The 18,512-nt window shown below is 39.3% G+C and overlaps 1 protein-coding gene across 2 annotated transcripts in view; it reads right to left on the bottom strand.

Moving 5' to 3' along the window:
• Window positions 1-15,529: 15,529 nt before the first annotated feature.
• zbtb16a (zinc finger and BTB domain containing 16a) overlaps window positions 15,530-18,512 on the bottom strand; it is a gene marked incomplete at both ends in the record, with an annotated part of 132,150 nt that continues 129,167 nt past the window's right edge. For both annotated transcript variants that reach the window (XM_079237629.1, XM_079237630.1), the window contains one exon: window positions 15,530-15,759. In XM_079237629.1, coding sequence (XP_079093755.1) covers window positions 15,530-15,759 — 230 coding nt within the window. The remainder of the gene's footprint in view (window positions 15,760-18,512) is intronic.

Raw genomic sequence — 18,512 nt, 5'->3', positions numbered from 1 at the left:
GTCTCACCGCTGTACGGCTGTGGACACAAGCTCAGTGGGGAGAGCGTTGAATTGAAAAGGCCAGCTATTGGCTCTGTGCCCTGTGTAAGCTCAGTGGATACAGGGAGGCACTCGCATAGCAATGAGACCAGGAAAGGCTTCCTGTAGTTGGAACCCATGTACAAAAGGTCAAGTCACCAACTATCCCGACAAATAATATCATTATTATCATCATCAATTTAGGTTTGACCAGAGTTTTAAAGTTCCATTTTGTGTGTGCAGTATGAGATGTTTTCAGAGCCTGCTCGCTTTTTGAGATGCCCAAGCAGAAAGGCCCACACACACTTATACATGAATTTATTATTCAACATTATGAAGGATTAACAAGGATGGTGGTGGTGGTAACACAACAAGCAAAGGTATATATGATAAAATAAAAAGTTAACAAAAAGAACAACATCAACAAATATATTAATCTGGAAAAAAGTAGTTTGAGTTTCCTATTCATATGAAGTGCAAATATCAAAAAAACTAATTTAAATTATGATGAAGTTAATAAAAAAGGGAGGACTGTACCACAATACACCACATACTTGTTCTGGGCCTTTCTGGACGTGCCACATAAAGTACTTACAGTAAGTGGTTTGTTTATTTTTTGTCTGGTTGTATTTGGAAGTCTTGGGGTGAAATGGTTTTGGGATATAATAAGCCAATTTAAAATAAACATGCGATATTGGCACAATGTGTAGTGCCTTTAAACGCCTCGTAAAACCTGAGAAGAAACCAGTGATAAAGGTCAAACCTGGAAATATCCAGCATCGATGATACATTTTAAGAATGACATATGGAAGAGGCAGGTTGTTGAGCAGCAGGACATTTGTACATTTTAAAGTTGTAATATTGCTGTTATTGTAACACATCTACATAAATATGTATTTACATTGATCAATACATGGTGAATTTATATTAGGAAATAGATGCATATGATCTGTTTTGCACTACATGTATACATTTGACTGCATGTCCCCTTTCCTTGAATGTAGACTGTAGATAGAAATACATATTCCTTCAGATTGATTAAGCATATTATTGGTTTATTTGGGAAATCATAAGTCTGTCAGTAAAATGGTGGAAACTTGTAGTGCTTCAAATTAATCAATATAATGTTTAACGTCAATGTCTCATGTAATAATGTCGAAAAACTATTGTATTATTGAACAGGATTTATGTAAATCACAGCTTGAATAACAGTGTTTCAACAACAGATGTTTCTTGAGGTTTTATTTAATTATGTTGTAAATAATCCTTTTCCACCTTCACCTTACTTTTAATGAAAGCCCACGTTGGCCATAATTGTAGAAATAAAAAAGTACATAAATCACACTGGGCCAATACATTTTAAAACATTATTAAATGTTGTTAAAACCCATGCCATTATTATGAAATGTTATTTCATCCTTCTTTTGTAAAGAATGATTCAATGATTCATTCCTGTGCAAACACAACATCATGTATGAAATGGAAACCCATTTGGAAACAGAATTTTGAAATCATAATTGCAACCATGAAATAAGAAACAGCTCAAATATAACCCCAACTTCATAAAAAAAATCAACAGTATTGATGTAGTATTATACATTTATTAGTAATAATTAAAATTTAATTCATGTGTTTTATATACAGTATATTATTTATTTACTCATGGAATGCTACAGTATGTGCATGGTCATATCTTACATCTTAATTCAGAGACATTGAATTATGATTATTATTGTAATAAGAATAATATGATTATTACTGATTTTACAAGACTGCAAATTATGTAAAATACATCTTTATATGAATTACTATATAATGCGATATATAATTGTCTGAGCCATGTGATGTTAAATTGCTAAATTGATCACTTAAAATAACTGATTATATTTCATTATTTTTTCTGTGACTTCAGTACTTTAAATATTCACAAATAGCACAATAATGTACTGCTCATTATTGACTACAAACCTAATAAGTACCCTTCTGCATGTTGATTATGATTTAGCTCCTGCAGTTCACAACGGCAGCCAGAGGATGGCACCATGCACAACAGCATCAGCTTCCCTCAGCAGCAGTAACATAATATAGGTTGTCTCATTCAACCACAGGGATCGTGTCAACAAAGCGTTAACATGATTTAACAATGAGTCAGTTAAAAAATAATAATAATAAAAATGTAGCCTCTCTTGATTTAGTGAGTGAAGATCTCATTTTAAACTTGACTTAAATCCGTGGTTTGCAAGAATATTTTCAAAGTTTGTGGGTACATGTTACAGGAATTAATACATATCAATGCAAAAGGAAAAATAAAGAGATCCCCTAGTTTGGAGTCAAGTCAAATCCGGTTTATATTTGTACTGTTCAATAAAAAAAAAAGTTGCTCCGGCCAGAATATTTATTTATTTATATCTTTTTTTAAATTTTGTATAATAATACAAACCACATATGTTGGAAAATACCTAAACTATACTCTTTATAGCAGCATTTCATCAATCTGTGTATATGTAGTTAAACCACCCGGACCAGACCTCCAATTAGTTAATAATAATAATGTCTGGTTTTAAGAATATTTGAAATTCAAACCTACATTTTAAAAACCTAAAAACAAAGAACTCCAGGAACACTACTTACCTAAACAATCCAGCCTTTAGATATGTGGGTCAAAGATCAGCGGTGAGACCTCATGCTGCCACACAAAGGCTCGGCACTGTTCATATTACCATCAAGCCATTCACCGTCCCCGGCCTTTTCCTTCCTAATACCCCCTCAACGAGATCAAAGACACATGAAAGCAACAAGTCCAACAGAAAAAACATTCACAATGACACTCCCCCCTTCATTTCCTGTTTTTTTTCTGTCAAAGTCTAAAAAAACTTTAAATAGATATATAAATAAATAACCACAGAGCCGCCATGTGTTTTGGGTCAAATACTTGGGAGTCAGTGCATAAGTGGAGAGGGAAAGTGGAGAGCTGCCTCATTAATTTCCAATACACTGAAGTCAAGATCTGATCCTGTATGCCAAAGAGAGGAAATGAGAAAATATATTGGGATTATTGGGACACTTTTGATGTTTGTTTGTTTGTTTGTTTGTTGGACACACAGACAGGCTTCATTGGGGATGAAATTACAGCAACCAGATGACAATGACAATGTGTTCCTCACTCTACCCAAATTAAAAAAGCACACTCGTTTTTTTGTGTGCATGTTTTTAGCAGATAATCAAATATATAAAACATTACTTCCAAAGCATAAACCGTGTATTATGTGTCATGTGCGAATGCCAATGCATTCTCACCCCGATGCGTCAAATACTGCAGCTTGGTCCGTGAACCACTTTAGGACGTGTCATGGAGGGCATGTCAACATATACACTCGTTACACAGTGTACATTCTTCACAGGAAGTTGAGGCAACAAAACCACTTTGTTCGGGTGAGGAACAGAGCTTGGTTGACTAACGACGCATAAGACTAGCAACTGAAGTGACAAAATATTAGTCGCAAGCTCTGTGTGTGTCATACACAGAGTTAAGCGACGGCATTTGACGCATTTGGAGTGAGAACAGGTTGTGAATGCAGACTCAAGCAGGAAGAGTTTGAAAAGAATACACAGGTGTGAGAGCATCTCATTGTCAGGAAGTGATTTATTTATAATAGTTTTTTCCCAGACTGCCACAATGGTGTGCATGCAGCATTCAAACCAGATCAACATTTTAAAGCTTGTATATTCATTCTACTATAGAACAGACCACTAAAATCACAAACATCAAAGAGGGGTTTCCTCTGGGAATGAGTATTTATTTCAGCCCATTCATCAGCCTTTTAAACCACACCTTTGTGTTTGGAGCTTGTGGAGAGTTTAGCCTGATGGTGACTCGAGGAAATCATCCTCTGGGAGTATTCGTACCAAATAGCATTGCACTCTTGCAATAGTTTATCAATTTAATGCTGTCTTTTAAAATTGTTTACACACTAGCAAATTAGATGAGAGAGAAATCTTTTGCCACCCACATTTAGAATTAATGCTAGACCTCAAATGTGGAACTATTAGTTTAACTTACACTGGAACAAGACATCATTCAGCACGCTGTATGTAAAAACATTTCACTGTTTGGATATAAAAATTTAGCAAAGGTGCCAACTGATACGTTCGATCAACTGCCAAAAGCAATGAAATCACATCAAGGGAGGTGAACATGAGAGACAGCCTGCTACCAAGAAGACTCATCTAAACCTTGTTCAGGTCGCTCTATCGCCAAGCGAAAAGCTGAACAGCTTTGTGTCTCGACTCGCTTCCTCCATAACGACAATGATGCGCGTGTGACAAGAGAGGACGCTCGCACACGCACACACCGCATGTCTAATGGTAGAAAGTGTGACCTCCATGGCACAAGAGGCGGAACAGACCAAAAGGCAGTCAGGCTTGAAGTGCTGCAGTAGTTACCATTAGCACATCCCAGCCAGGTGGCGAGTGTGAAGCCACACAGCTGAATGCGCTTCGACTGTGAACATTTGTGAAAACATACAGCAGGCTGTTGAGGGTGAGTGGTGGCATTCAGTCAGCTACTGGGGTCTGAAATAATAATACAAAAATAAAAAGGATTATTCAGATGAATGCATTTCATGTTTTTTTTTTTATCGGTTTGTGTTTTTAGTGTGATGTTGCTGTGGCAGGCAAGATGCCACCCCCGATGCAACAACCAGAATATACAGTAGAGCTAAACTAGATTAGACAGGCAGACGGCTTGGTGAGTATATTTTTGTTTTTGGCAAGGTTGTATGAAATGTCTTATACAATGACTTTGAGCAGATTGCCTGCATACATCGCTGCTTGTTTTTGAGTTTAAATGAAGTGGGTTTTAAGACGCCTTACAGTCCATCGGTGTCTAGACAGTCGGTGAGCCAATTGGGAGTTGAATGGCATTTTGTTTCGATTGTGCTGCACACAGCAATGGCAATTTCCATCCCATTTGTGGTTTTAAGATGTAGTAAAATTAGCAGAACCGACCACTTTAAGATGGTGTCGTCTAAAATTAAGATTTGCTGTTTTTAATCTTTGGAGCTTTTTATTGCTAAGGTGTTTTTGCGATGCACCTCCTGGGAAAAAAAAGAAAAGGTGACAGTAAAATGCCAACAGGTATTGTGTTGAATTCCTATCAGACGGCTAAAAGCTGTAGGATAATCCTTGTTGAGCATGAGCTTAAAAAAAGACCTGATAAAGTAGGGCAACATATTTAATATGTCAAATCACCATGTGTCAGGCTGTACGCAGCCCTTATTATTATTATTATTATTATTATTAATATATTATTATATTATTATTGTTATTTAATTAATCTTTGGCAAAGGTATTGAAACTTCTCAGTTTGATTCAAGGCCTGCTTTTACCATTCACTGTTATTGTTGTTTATTAACCGATACAATCTATCTTTCTGCCATAATTAGTTGTTGTGCAAACAATGCTTGTTTAGCACAAACCGGCATACTGCAAAACCAGCAACAAAATACACAGATTTAGCTTTTCCTGCAATCTTACCAGTAGTGGACTCAATAACATTCAAGCTCAAATAAAATTGTAACGTTTGTCCTGAAGGGAATGTTATAGGGTGATTACAATTAAACATAATCTTGCTCTTGGGAGCATGAATGTACTCAATAGATTTACAGCATGAAAATGCTGTACAACATGAAAATGTAAGGAAACTAGGAAATACATTTCTGTTTTAGTTTTTATTTCACATAAATAATACGCAAAAAGATACATTGAATTCTATGGTCATAACATTCGCTCTGCGGAGTGTTATGTTATAATAGTCAGATATGCATATCTGGTCATTATAACATAATAATGCATATCAAATACTACATTTGTTGGTCCTGTTCCTTAATAATAGATTTGTGATAAGAGAAACACTGAATTGTTTCGTCAGATTTGTATATTAATAATAAATAAACATGGTTGCTAAGTTAAGTTTAAAACAAAGTCGAAGAACAAAATAAGTCAATATTTACTGCATAGGATACATAATATGTTTATCAACGTAATGATTTCGCTAAATCTAAATCTGTGTATGTTTGAGCTCTCCTGCATGTATGAACAAGAGCATTCGTTTCATAACTGTGGCAACATTAATATTCAGACCTCAATCAGGAAATTGGTTTCTGTGGTTTGCATAGTTTGTCATCGGTATTCTTCCCCTGTTTAAGTAAATACAATTAAAGCTCACTTATTTTGACCAAGTTGTATCCACAAATATGGAGACAAGACGGTAAAAAAAAACAGATTCAAACGGTCAAAATAAAAAATAAAGTTGAGGAGAATAGAAAATATTAATGTAGCAACCTGCCACATACTAATTATTATACATGCACTTCACCCTGCTGCGGCACCAGATCTGCGAGCAGTTGTTTCATTAACAGTAAGTATAACATCGATGCCTGAAGGAATGAACTGATACATACGAGATGAAAGAAAATGAATTAGAAAATAAGGCGAGTGTAACCCGGTAGTACACAACAAGGCCACTCTTGGAATTTCACCCAGAATACTTGGAGGAAGGGAAGAAGCAGAGACGTACATTTTCAAATAATATAAATTATTCCATCCATCCATCCATTCATTCATTATCAGCCGCTTATCCGGGGTCGGGTCGGGTCGAGGTGGCAGCAGGTTCAGCAGGCCGACCCAGGCTTCTCTCTCACCCGCAACACTTTCCAGCTCATTCTGGGGGATCCCGAGGCGTTCCAAGGCCAGCCGGGAGATATAATCCCTCCAGCGTGTCCTCGGTCTTCCCCGGGGTCTCCTACCAGTTGGACGTGCCTGGAAAACCTCTAATGGGAGGCGTCCAGGAGGCATCCTGACTAGATGCCCGAACCACCTCAGCTGACTCCTTTCGACACGAAGGAGCAGCGACTCGACTCCAAGCTCCCCCCTGATGTCCGAGCGCCTTACCCTATCTCTAAGGCTGAGCCCGGCCACCCTGCGGAGGAAGCTCATTTCGGCCGCTTGTATCCGAGATCTCGTTCTTTCGGTCACGACCCAGAGTTCGTGACCATAGGTGAGGGTTGGAACATAGACCGACCAGTAAATGGAGAGCTTCGCCTTCCGGCTCAGCTCCCTCTTCACCAGGACGGACCGGTACAGCGCCTGTTTTACTGCTGCAGCCGCACCGATCCGTCTGTCGATCTCCCGCTCCACCTTACCCTCACTCGTGAACAAGACCCCGAGATACTTGAACTCCTTCGCTTGGGGTAGGCAGTTTGTCCCCACCTGGAGGGAGCAATCCACCGGTTTCCGGTCGGTTTCATCGGTAATGATCCTTCCGCAGGAACACCTACGGAAACCTTGTTACGACTTTTACTTCCTCTAGATAGTCAAGTTTGATCGTCTTCTCCAACCAACCAAAATCTTTCTTCGTTTACAATTATTGCATCCTTTGTAGTTTGACACAATTAATGTGAGCTGCAAACCAATCGGAAATATAAACGAATATATTAACAAACCTGAAACTATAAGTTGAATAATGAAGTTCTCTACATCTCTGATGTAATTCAGATGCAATTACATAAATGAAAATTGCAAAACCGGTTTCAAATAAATAAATGTAAATTATTATTTTATAATAATTGATATTTAGTCCACATTTGAAGCTTTGAGACAAAGCAACAACCAGATAAATATATTTACATTCATACTAAAATATGATCTGTCCAGTGTAATTGATCCTCCAATATAATTTGGCCTACCTGCACAGGAGACGGGAGGTAAAGTGGAAGGATCCAAAACCACCACCAGCAGCAAAATAGCATGCAATACAAATAAAACCAACCAAAGGAGATATCTCCACGCAGTAGCCAAGCACCTAAGAATATGAAAGCCCAAACAGTGTTACTGGCAAACAGTAGGTCAACCCATACATTAAACAGAAGTCTGCAAAGATGCCAGAGATAACATGCACCCATAACCCTCTGTGAGGAAAACATGTATAGCGCTTACCTGAGAAGGCTTTCACACCAGGGACCCAGATCCCAGAACAATTGACCCAGCATTTCAGATTGTCTGATTAGGGTAAACACGGTGTTCCTAGACTGAATAAGACCACGCACACATTTCTGCTTCACGTTCTGACACATTGAAGACAAAATGATAAAATTGTCAAATCCGATTATTAATTGCAGGCTTACAAATGGGACATTAACCCAATTATGATGTTCTTCTTGGAATGGAAATGGGGAAAATCCCCAGGGAACGCAATGCTGCACAGTATATGGCCTTGATACAGGAGGACACAGGTCATGTACTTGCCAGTAGAGACGTTGTAGTCTCGTGATCTCCACAAATCAGTGGATTGTTCATGTTCTGACAAATTTAGCCCAAAATCAGAGCTGGATTAACCCACTAGACTTGATTTGAAACTGAGCCAGGCAGACCACTTCTTAAAGTCTGTATATTTTGAATTAGAACATGTCCTCATAGTTTGAATATAAAATGTATTTTGTTCCACGTCGGAACAAATTAAAATTTCCAGTCATCATTCAATTGTGATTTCTAGACCATACACACTGTGCTTGGAGCCGATTTCCTGACTGCTTATGCAATCAGATCCATTAGACATCCCAACTATGATGGACACTTAAAAAAATAAATACATTGTTGTTTACTTTACTATCAGATCTTAAAGCTGGTAGTAGGGATGGTATTTTAAAACATTTTGATATCCTGACAGCTGTCAATACATCAAATCCTCTGACAAAAGAAAAGATCTGGACTATGTGGCTGGAGCAGGACTGCAATAACTGTCTGTTGACAGTGCACCTGCCTTCGCACACTGCCTGTGATATCATTGCACAGACACCACCTGAGTCTTCCATAAACTACTAGATTGAGAGCTGCGAGTACAAACAATAGCCATTCTCTTTGTTCATGTTTATTACGATACGCTTACGTTCATAATGATGATTTTGGGGAGTGGCTTTGGAGGGAGCGACAGGCTGTTTGTAATACAAACTTGGTGACTTTCTTGCTTGTTTAGGACACCTTTGAAGCTTGTTCTGCTAGCTGCTTTCACTGGATAAGAGTTGGTCATACTGGGCTCGGCTTTTCGGTTGAATACTTTCAGAATCTAGCTTATTCTTGCTGCCGACTGCGCTATAACTATAATACAATGCAAATTACAGTAACTCACTTCTAAGAGCATTATTTGGCATTTTGTAGTTTTTAACTGAAATAATTTGAGCTGAGTCTAACAGTACAATTATAAAATAATTGAAGGTGTTTGGGTTCACTGGACTTAAAATAATCCATCACAATGAAGTATATTTTTGAAGTGGCAGCATAAGTGCCGGATCATATTAAAGAGGAGATCAAACAGTTGCTGCTACAAAGTGTTTTGTGTTCGATGTCATCTTCTGTTCTTTAAAGAATCCAGCAAAAACAAATGGCGAGCCAGAAAGAGGTCTAAGACAGACAACATGAAGTCCATTTCTTTTATTTTTTCTAACCGCAAATTGAAAGTATACAACTGAACATCATGGTTTGATTTTTATTATGAGACTCATAAATAAAAATACAAAAAATTTCCACTACAAAAAACAATCTACTGTTAGTAGGATGTAAAAAAACAATTTTTTTTAATATTTTCACTATCAAAGGCACAACATTGACTTTAGTGACAACATGGAGAAGAGAACCTGCAGCATTAAATCTTTTTATTTTCCTTTTTATTTATTTTTTCACACTCCATCAGAGAACACTGAAATGTTACAAAGAGAGGTGTCTGATTCTACATGGAGAAACAAAACAAAAAAGAACAACCTCTATATCAACAGACGGTGGCTATAGATTGGTGGCACAGCTCAACAGGAAACATACTGCCACGGAAAAAAATAGCACGTTGTCGCTGGAAAAGACAAAGGACCTTTGCAAAGCTCTAATGCAAATTTTCAAAAAAATTATACATCTGACAACAATAAGAGACAAAATAAAGAAAATAAAAAATTATAATTGGGCACCTTCTAGATTAGGCTAAGATTAGGTGCTGAGGTAGACAAAAACTATAACAATTCAAATCATAATAAAAACACTATTTTCTTAATACAGAGCAACTTGACTGGCACTTGTGCTGTCACGACAATGGAGGAAAGAAGTAGCACAGACAAGCCAGGGAAAGACAGAGAGAGAAAAGCTTTGTTACATAAAAAGCTTTGTTATGCTTGGTCCGACAGGGCAATTGGTCCTCAGTGCTAATATAAAAAAATACAATGTCTTGGTGCTTTGTTACTCAAAACAGTTTTTAGTCTAGACCTCGATGGCACATGCATTGCAACACTGCATGAAATGGCTACTTTGTTCTAGAAACACCACACCAAAACACAGAGTGCCAGCTCCAGGGATGCCATGATTCCTCTCTGACAATTTTAACATCCCCTTCCAAATGCATTTTGTAGAAAAGAAAAGACTTAAAAAAAACTGAAGCAAAGCACAAGGGGAATACCTCGTGCCAACCTACCCAAATGGAGGTTTTCTTTCTATTACAATTATGCTTTCAAGAGAAGTACAAAGTTCTCATCAGCAAACCTGTTGCTGACAAAAAAAAAATAATAGGAAAAACAAAATGGAATAGATTCTCTAAGTGGAGAACCAGACCTGGGCTCAAGTTTACTTGCAGAAAAACTATTTAATGGGGCAGATTTTGTCCCGACAGTCTTTGCAAGTCTTGCCACCGGCAGCCGGTCTGGTTTCCAGTAAATTTTCCCTATGTTTGTTATGTGTCGCTAAATAAATGCTTTTGGGTGCCAATCAAAGCATACGGCCTGAGAAAAGAATTGAATGCAGATTTGCAGTTGCTATTTCAATAACATTTAAAGGTTTATTGCAGTCCTTGAAAAGGATGCCCTGCTCTATAAAACAAAAACAAAAATCAGGTCATTTTCGAGCGTCATGACATCCCTAGGGTGCTGGAGACACCATTTTTATTTTCTTCTGAAAATACGGAAACTAAGCAGATATAGATGGATATTTTTGTTGAACAAATTCCATTTTTAGGCACAAAGATAGTACAGAAACATCGGAGGAACACTGAGGGAAGAACTATATCGATGCCAATGTATATATATATATTTTTTCCAACAGAGAAAAAAAGTGGCATAGAGTATCATCTTATTTTGTATCTGATCTGATTAGTGCAGTTTTCCACTAATACACACACACACACACACACACACACACACACACACACACACACAAAGTTACACACTCGTTTACGCACTCTTTCACCCGCACGAAAAAGTAGAAAACATTCAGAGGACGATGATAGGAATAATGTGACTGATCAGGTCTTGCATTGTGGTGGTTCAGACTGAGCCGTGACTGGGTATATTTTAGTGGGTGGATATTATATGAGGGTGAAAAAGCCCCTCTGCTCACAGTGTTTGAGAATAAAATGGCAAGACACCACGGGACATGCCATCCCTTCTTCTTTTCTTTTTTTCAAATACAAAAACAAAACAAAAGACATGTTGACAGTCAAGTTTGATTGAAAAGTTGTAAATGACAAGTACTAATTGGTCGGTTTAGCAGCGCCCCCCTGCCGTCCCGTATTTTATCATCCTTTTTTTCTTCCTTTTCTTTTTTTTTTTTGTCATGTACAGACACTTGTAAAATTTGTGGCGGATAGATTTAGTCCTTCACCTACAATGCAATTGACATCCAGAAAGCAACACTTATTATTACAATATGTTCACACACATGTTTTTTTGTCCAACAATATCAAAGAGGAGCAAGGCAAAAATGATTCACACCCAGAGAGAAAAAAACGGGTACAAAAAAAAAGAAATACAAATATTTGTGCCCTGCTGTAACCCTCCACAAATGGAAAAAGGACTGACACTGAATACAAAAATATCACAATTTTTTATATCAAATTGCCTCTGTTGGCTCTTGTTCAGGAATACGCTCATTTCTCAAAGGAGCTTGTCAGCCGAGACAATCTCTATTTTTAACCTTCTGGTTTTTCTTTTTTGATTACCACTTGCAGTTCCAATTGTCCAACGCACTCCGCATCACTGCAAATATGACCTGTCCTGGGTGGTTCAGCATTTTTTTGATGAACCTTCTTTTCTTTTTTTCACATTACAAAACTACACTTCTATTCACATATTTTCAAGTTTTAACTCTTGTTTTTAAACCCTCTTAACAGCAATAGTACTTCCTCTTATCTGCCGCATCCCTCTTACTCATCACTTAAGGCTTCAAAATTGCTTTTTTTTTTCCTCTGCTCTTCTGTGGTTGGAGGTGCAGGGGGAGACAATAAGAGGAGAATAAAAATCCATTTGAATTACTTTCCAAATCCTATCAACCTCTACTTTTGTTATCTCTTATGCTTTTATATACATTTTGCTTAAAAACACAGACAATCATAAATCAACTTTTGAAAAAATTAAATAAAAAAAGAAGCATGAGATGAAGTAGCAATGATGAAATAATGCAAAACGCAAACACAAAAAAATGAAAACAACTTAGAGGTAGCTTTTATAACAAACGACCAAACCTTCCGACTCTTTAACAAGCGGGGTTAATAATACCAAGTTTGGTAACAAGTAATGCACAAAGATATACACAACATGAGAAAAAACAAAACACAAATCTCTTCACCGTGGCACTTAACTTTTCTGCGTACACATTGCTTCATCACGTCGTGCAATGCATCTTTTCGACACACACTCATGAACACACACACACACACACGTGTACAAATTAAACAAAAAGAGAAAATTAAAATACACACAAGCAACATGAGGTCACAAAACGAAGTAATTCAAGTACGATGTGTTGAGATCAAACTCAAGGTCAATAGTAACAGCAACAACAACAACGACGACAGCGAGACAACAACAACAACAACAACAACAGGAGACGAGAGAGACGAAGCGCAGGGACAAAACCACAGAGAAAGAGTTGATTTATTCTGTCGTTTTACTGGTCGCCCCCCTAAGCTGCTGGGCAGTGTCTCGTCCTATCAGTGATTTCCCCCTTTTTCCACTGGCTATTTGAATAGGTGATCACCCCGGTAACGCTGTGACATGCAGTGATGCTCATTAAAGCCTGAGGTTCAACCATAAATCCTGCGGCTGCGTCAGTCATTCAGGTCTAATGCTGCGTTTCAGAGACGTCGGAAATTCCCACCTTCTTCTCGAACAAAATCAGCCTTTAAGTTATGGGGCTGTACGCTTAGCTTCTTTCAAGATCCAGTTATGTCGATATATTCCCCATTTAAACAAATATATCTGCGATGTAACTACAGGAAAGGGCCCTCGGATAATGCAAGACTCACCTTTTAGGTCCTGATTTCAGCTAATGCTGGAACTCTAATCCAGTGGGGAATGTTCTCAAAAAGAAATTCCACCCGCTTTGCCCAGTTCATAATCCCTCCTTTTATCAGCGTATGTTTGAATTTGAAGATCACAGGACGTCAAGGTCTTGATTATGTGATATGTTCCAGCCCTTCTGTCAGATCATTTGATCTAATCTTACCAGAACACCTGATCGTGAACGATCGCATATATTCATTTTTTAAAAGTAAAATGGAATTTACAGCTGCAAGCTAAAGCGTGTTGCATGGGGAACTGCATCTGATGTTGGACGGGGGAAAACGTTAACCAGCGGAAGGCATGGAGAGTAATAACAACCTCCAAGGTGGGAATTACAGGTTTCTGACTTCCATTGAAAGGCTGCATTAACCCGCGATGCATTTTGACACCAGCCTAGTGTGAACCTGGCGCACAGTCATTCACATTCATGTTTTGATACCATATACAGTCTTCAACCCGCCACACCATCTTTGTCAAATGTAAAGGTGTGCGGCAAAGGCATTTCCAGCCCTTCTCCAACATTCACAACGAGCAGTCGAAGTCGCAGGACATCCACAGAAAGCAGCCTTTTCCCATTTTATTTTCCATCACTGTGGTGAATGGAAAGATCTGTTGTGGCGTTACAAAGTGTTACTGTTTGTGTAGTTCATCATTAGTGTGAGATAATGATAGTCGTCTGGTTAAATGTACATGGATATAAGCAGTCCAGTCCAGTTATCTATTGCTGAGTAGGTGGATATGCTGGGTTTAAATGTGGCGTACTGTAATAGAGTTATGATTTAATGGAAAAATATATATAACTTGCAGACATCAAACAGAGACCGTTGTCGTAATTTGTTTTACCTGTGCAATCAAGCCATGATAAACTATGATGCAGAGTTAAAAAAATATAAGATTGAAAAGTGACACAAGTTGGCTCTCCGGGGAGAACCGCGGGTGGCCGGTGGTGCCTCGACCTTCTCCAGCCCTCATCCGACCGAGATGCAGAACCGGGAAGACTGTTGAGAAAGCCGGGTAGACTTCCCAAAAAAAAGAAAAAAGCAGCACTCGCATCTCCGCCGCTCCACATAACAACCAAACAGGTGCTTGGTTTGCAGTATTTTTGTGCTCCTATTCATCCAGTTCAACTGTTTCATCTACTGCATACGTCTACCGGCTCCGCTGCGGATTCTCAAGGGCTATCTAGCTGCCACCGCTGGGATCGGAAGGATCTCATGTATGAACAGGTTGTACTGGCAGATTTCTGTGAAAACGGGGACGATCTGTGTCTATGTGTGCAGCAAAAATGCCTGAAAGTTGCAAAACAGATAAATCTCCCATTGGGGATGGAAAGGATTAGGAACATGATCGCCCAATGCAGTGTATTCAAACTCTGCAGCACATGTTTATTTAATCCAGTTTGTTTGGGGAGGTGAAACTGTTGGAAAATATGTCTCAGTCCTCCAAGATAACTTTGTTGTGGTTCATAACTACCACCGCATCAAGGTTTGTGGAGAAGGATTTTGGCTTCTGAAAGCCAACAGTTCCATAATACTTGGAAAGCAAACCATGACATGATGGACTAGGGGCCAAAGTTGATGCTCATATTCGCATATTGTTCATGTGGTCCAACCTAGTATGACTAAGCAGGGCGAAGGCAAACAAACCATATCGAAATAGAACAAAACAAAACAAAAATTCTCCAAAAAGGGAGTGATGGCAAGCATGTGCAGGTTCAGATAGCCCTTGAGAATCTGCTTTCTCACTCACGACGCCATCCAAAAACTCACTTCCTTGCAGCTTGCTCGCTTTATGGCGCTGCATGAAATGACCTGAAACAATAACACAGTTGCAGATGTAGTGAATGACCCGGTGAATCCGAACTATGATGGAGAATCTCTCTCCGTGTCCGAGTCTTCCTCTTCTTAGCACTTTTGTCCCACTATCACCACTCTTTAACCCCGTCGGTCGGCGCTCCGCCTTTGCATGAAAAGTAAAAAGAGAAAAGAAACCCTCTTGCTTTCAGGTCTCTTGCCGTTGACATTCCTAAATCGTCAACGCTCCACTACAGCCTTCTATCCACTCAATTACATTCCCCTTACCTCTCAACCCCGCCCACATCCTCACACGTACCCTCCCCTCTCTCTTCGTTTACTCTCCCGGCCTCAGACATAGCAGAGGTACAGGTAGGTCTTCTCTATGCGCCAGTCTGAGGGGACGTCTTCGGGCTTGTGGCCTTTCATGTGCTTCTGCATGGCTGACAGGCTGGCGCAGTAATCCAGGCAGATGGTGCATTGGTAGGGCGAGGCGCCGTTGTGGGTGCGCAGGTGCTTGATCATGGCCGAATAGTCCCTGGATCGCTGGTGGCAAAGCTTGCACTCGAATGGCTTCTCACCTAAGGATGATAATGGGGCGGGGTGGCAGACAACAATTATGTTAACCAAAGTGCAATTCAGTGACAGTATTATGTCATTGTTGAGACGTTGTGATGTGCCTCCTTATCAGGAAACAAAAGGCATTTGATATCAAAATCAATTGAAAGACAAGAAAAGGATTAGTCTGTGAAGTGTTCTGATGAACACAGCACAGTTGTGTCATTCACACCCAAACACTTCCACATTATTTAAATGCAATGTGAAAATTCATTCATAGTAACCAATACTAATAAAGCCCTTGCTGTTTCTCAAATGGTGCACTAGAAGAAGAGGTGTGGTAAAAAGTGCATAATTATGAAGGCCCTGTACCAGTAATGTAATATTATAGTTTGCATAAAAGTAAAGGGCGGATCTTCAATCGCTTGATAGCCAAATTGCTGTGGCCATTTGCAGTATAATTACAACTTGGCTTGTATTTTTGCACATCACTCCTGTCAGCTATGATAATGTGCTTAGTGAGGGGTGATTGCAGAAGGGGGTACGGTACACACATCGCTAACAGAGTCTGAGGGGGCAAGAAACACGAGCAAACAAACCAACAGTTTAGCCAGATTATCCAAACCCCTTATTTTGGAGGTACAAGTGGGTGCCAAAATGCTGACAACAACCCCTTATTGCACAGGAAAACTGTGTGCACAAGTACCGTAAGTATTGAACGCTTTAGTCTCCTCAGTCAAACCTCTGATTGTCTGACTGTCAGACTTCTTTTTAGTAATTGTAGCAATTAACTCAGTGACTGATGTTTTTTTATTACTGATATGAATGCTGGCCAAAGCTACATGAATAAGAACCACTGTGTAATACAACTGGGATATCCTTTCAAGGCAAAATGTTGTCTCCGTGTATATTGCAGCATATGAAACCTGTTGTGTGAGAAGTGAAAAAACATGTCCCTTTACCAAAAATTTAGAGGCAACTGATTTTCACCCTGCTGGCCCACAAGAAATTATGGTGGTGTTTTGATAATTGGACTGTGCACTTCGTAAGTGACAAGACAAAACCCAAGAATGAAATCCCAAACTGTCTCCTCAGCAGCAGTGTGCAGTAGTAAAAGACTACACTAACTCCTTTAGGTCACTCCAACTGCCACCAATAATTGGTACAACTCAAAAAGAGAAAGAAGAATAATAGCATGAGCATGTACAGTAGTGGCTTGTTCATCTCTGAGAGACAGTATCAACACAGTGCCAGTCAGGTCCATTAAACAACCCCTCGAGCAGCTAACAAATGTTCTTCTAATTACTCTTGTGGTTGGGGCGACACAAATGCATTGTGTTCAGTTGTCAATTCTGCCTTTATTAAAAATACACCAATGTATTGGGATTTTGGAACCATGCAAGGCTTATTTTCACATCATGCCGTGCAACTAGAACATTAAAAGGAGATGTCCTGCTATTAAATATAATGTGGTGATATTAACTTTCAAATGTGGCAGCTGCTGCTTCGAAGACCATGCAGAGAATAACTTGCTTTTCCTTATTCATTTTAATTATTTCCTTAGCTCTCCTTTGGAAAAACCTTTAAAAAAACAACACTCACAAGTTACAACATTGGAAGGCAGATGACATCTAAGCATTAAACATAATTAAATCATGTGCATGTAAACTGCCAAGCCCAAAGGCTTGAGCATTTCAACTGCTTCTCAAGTTCTGAGATTCACTTTAATTTAATGTTCTTGTGTTTCTTGCCCCATCTGACTTTGTTGTAACAATGTCAGCATGTTCTCAAATCTCACAAATTCACTCTTTGCTAAAAGACACCCAGTAGAGTGCATATCTTCACCATGTCTGTTTTTAAAAAGTGTCACTGCGACCACTAGGAGTCCGAGAGAAAGCAACCACAAATGAGCTCCAAAATATTTGGCAGTATGGTGCAACTGTATGCGAGATCACCTGCGGCCGGGGACACACACACACACACAATAATAATAATAACTGAATCATAAAAAAAACAAACACAGTTGAGCTTTAATTGTGAGAATACTGAAACAGACTTGTAGTGACTGGAATAAGAACTGAACTGAAGATATGATCTAAATGGAGAAAAATGTCAGGAATGTGGGATGTTTAAATGTTTGCCATTTATTTTTATTATTAAACCACATTTAACAAATCTGGTACATTAAAAAAAAAATACAGCTCCTTCCATGGAGAAATCCTGAAGGTGTCACAAATCAAAGTGTGGGGCGGCTCTCTTGCTGTGGGGGCTGCTTATATTCAAGAAGCACATTTCAATTCAGCAACAGCAGCCATCCTAAATGTGCTAATGATTTGAGTGATGGCAGGGAATAATCCACCAGCGCTCATGCCGGCAGACGCAAATTAGACATGTAAATGCTGACCTTTACCAATGGCATTTGAAATGAGCTGTCGGATGTGATCTAGCCCAGCGCTCGCTGTCACCCTTCAGCTGGAGCCCCGCACATGTGTGCTGGCAAAACGGGTGGCCTCATGCCTATACGCTGCTCGTTCTGCCTGTCCTTTTTGGAGCCCTGGATAACCTTGACCTCCGTGTGTGTGTGCGTGCGCGCGTGCGCGTGTGTGGAGGGGGGTGGAGGGGGTCAGGGTTATTGCGTCATTCGGCCAATATGCATGAATACCGTTTTGCAGGTCGTCATGTGTTGCTCTGCAGCAGTGTGGACACCTGCATTATGTTGCTATTGATAACCAGACTGTAAACACGGCCGCCTCAAATAACTAACTAATAATGAATT

This window comes from Taurulus bubalis (genome assembly GCF_910589615.1).
Source record: "Taurulus bubalis genome assembly, chromosome: 2".
Taxonomy (NCBI): domain Eukaryota; kingdom Metazoa; phylum Chordata; class Actinopteri; order Perciformes; family Cottidae; genus Taurulus; species Taurulus bubalis.
This window is presented reverse-complemented; position numbering and strand designations above follow the sequence as displayed.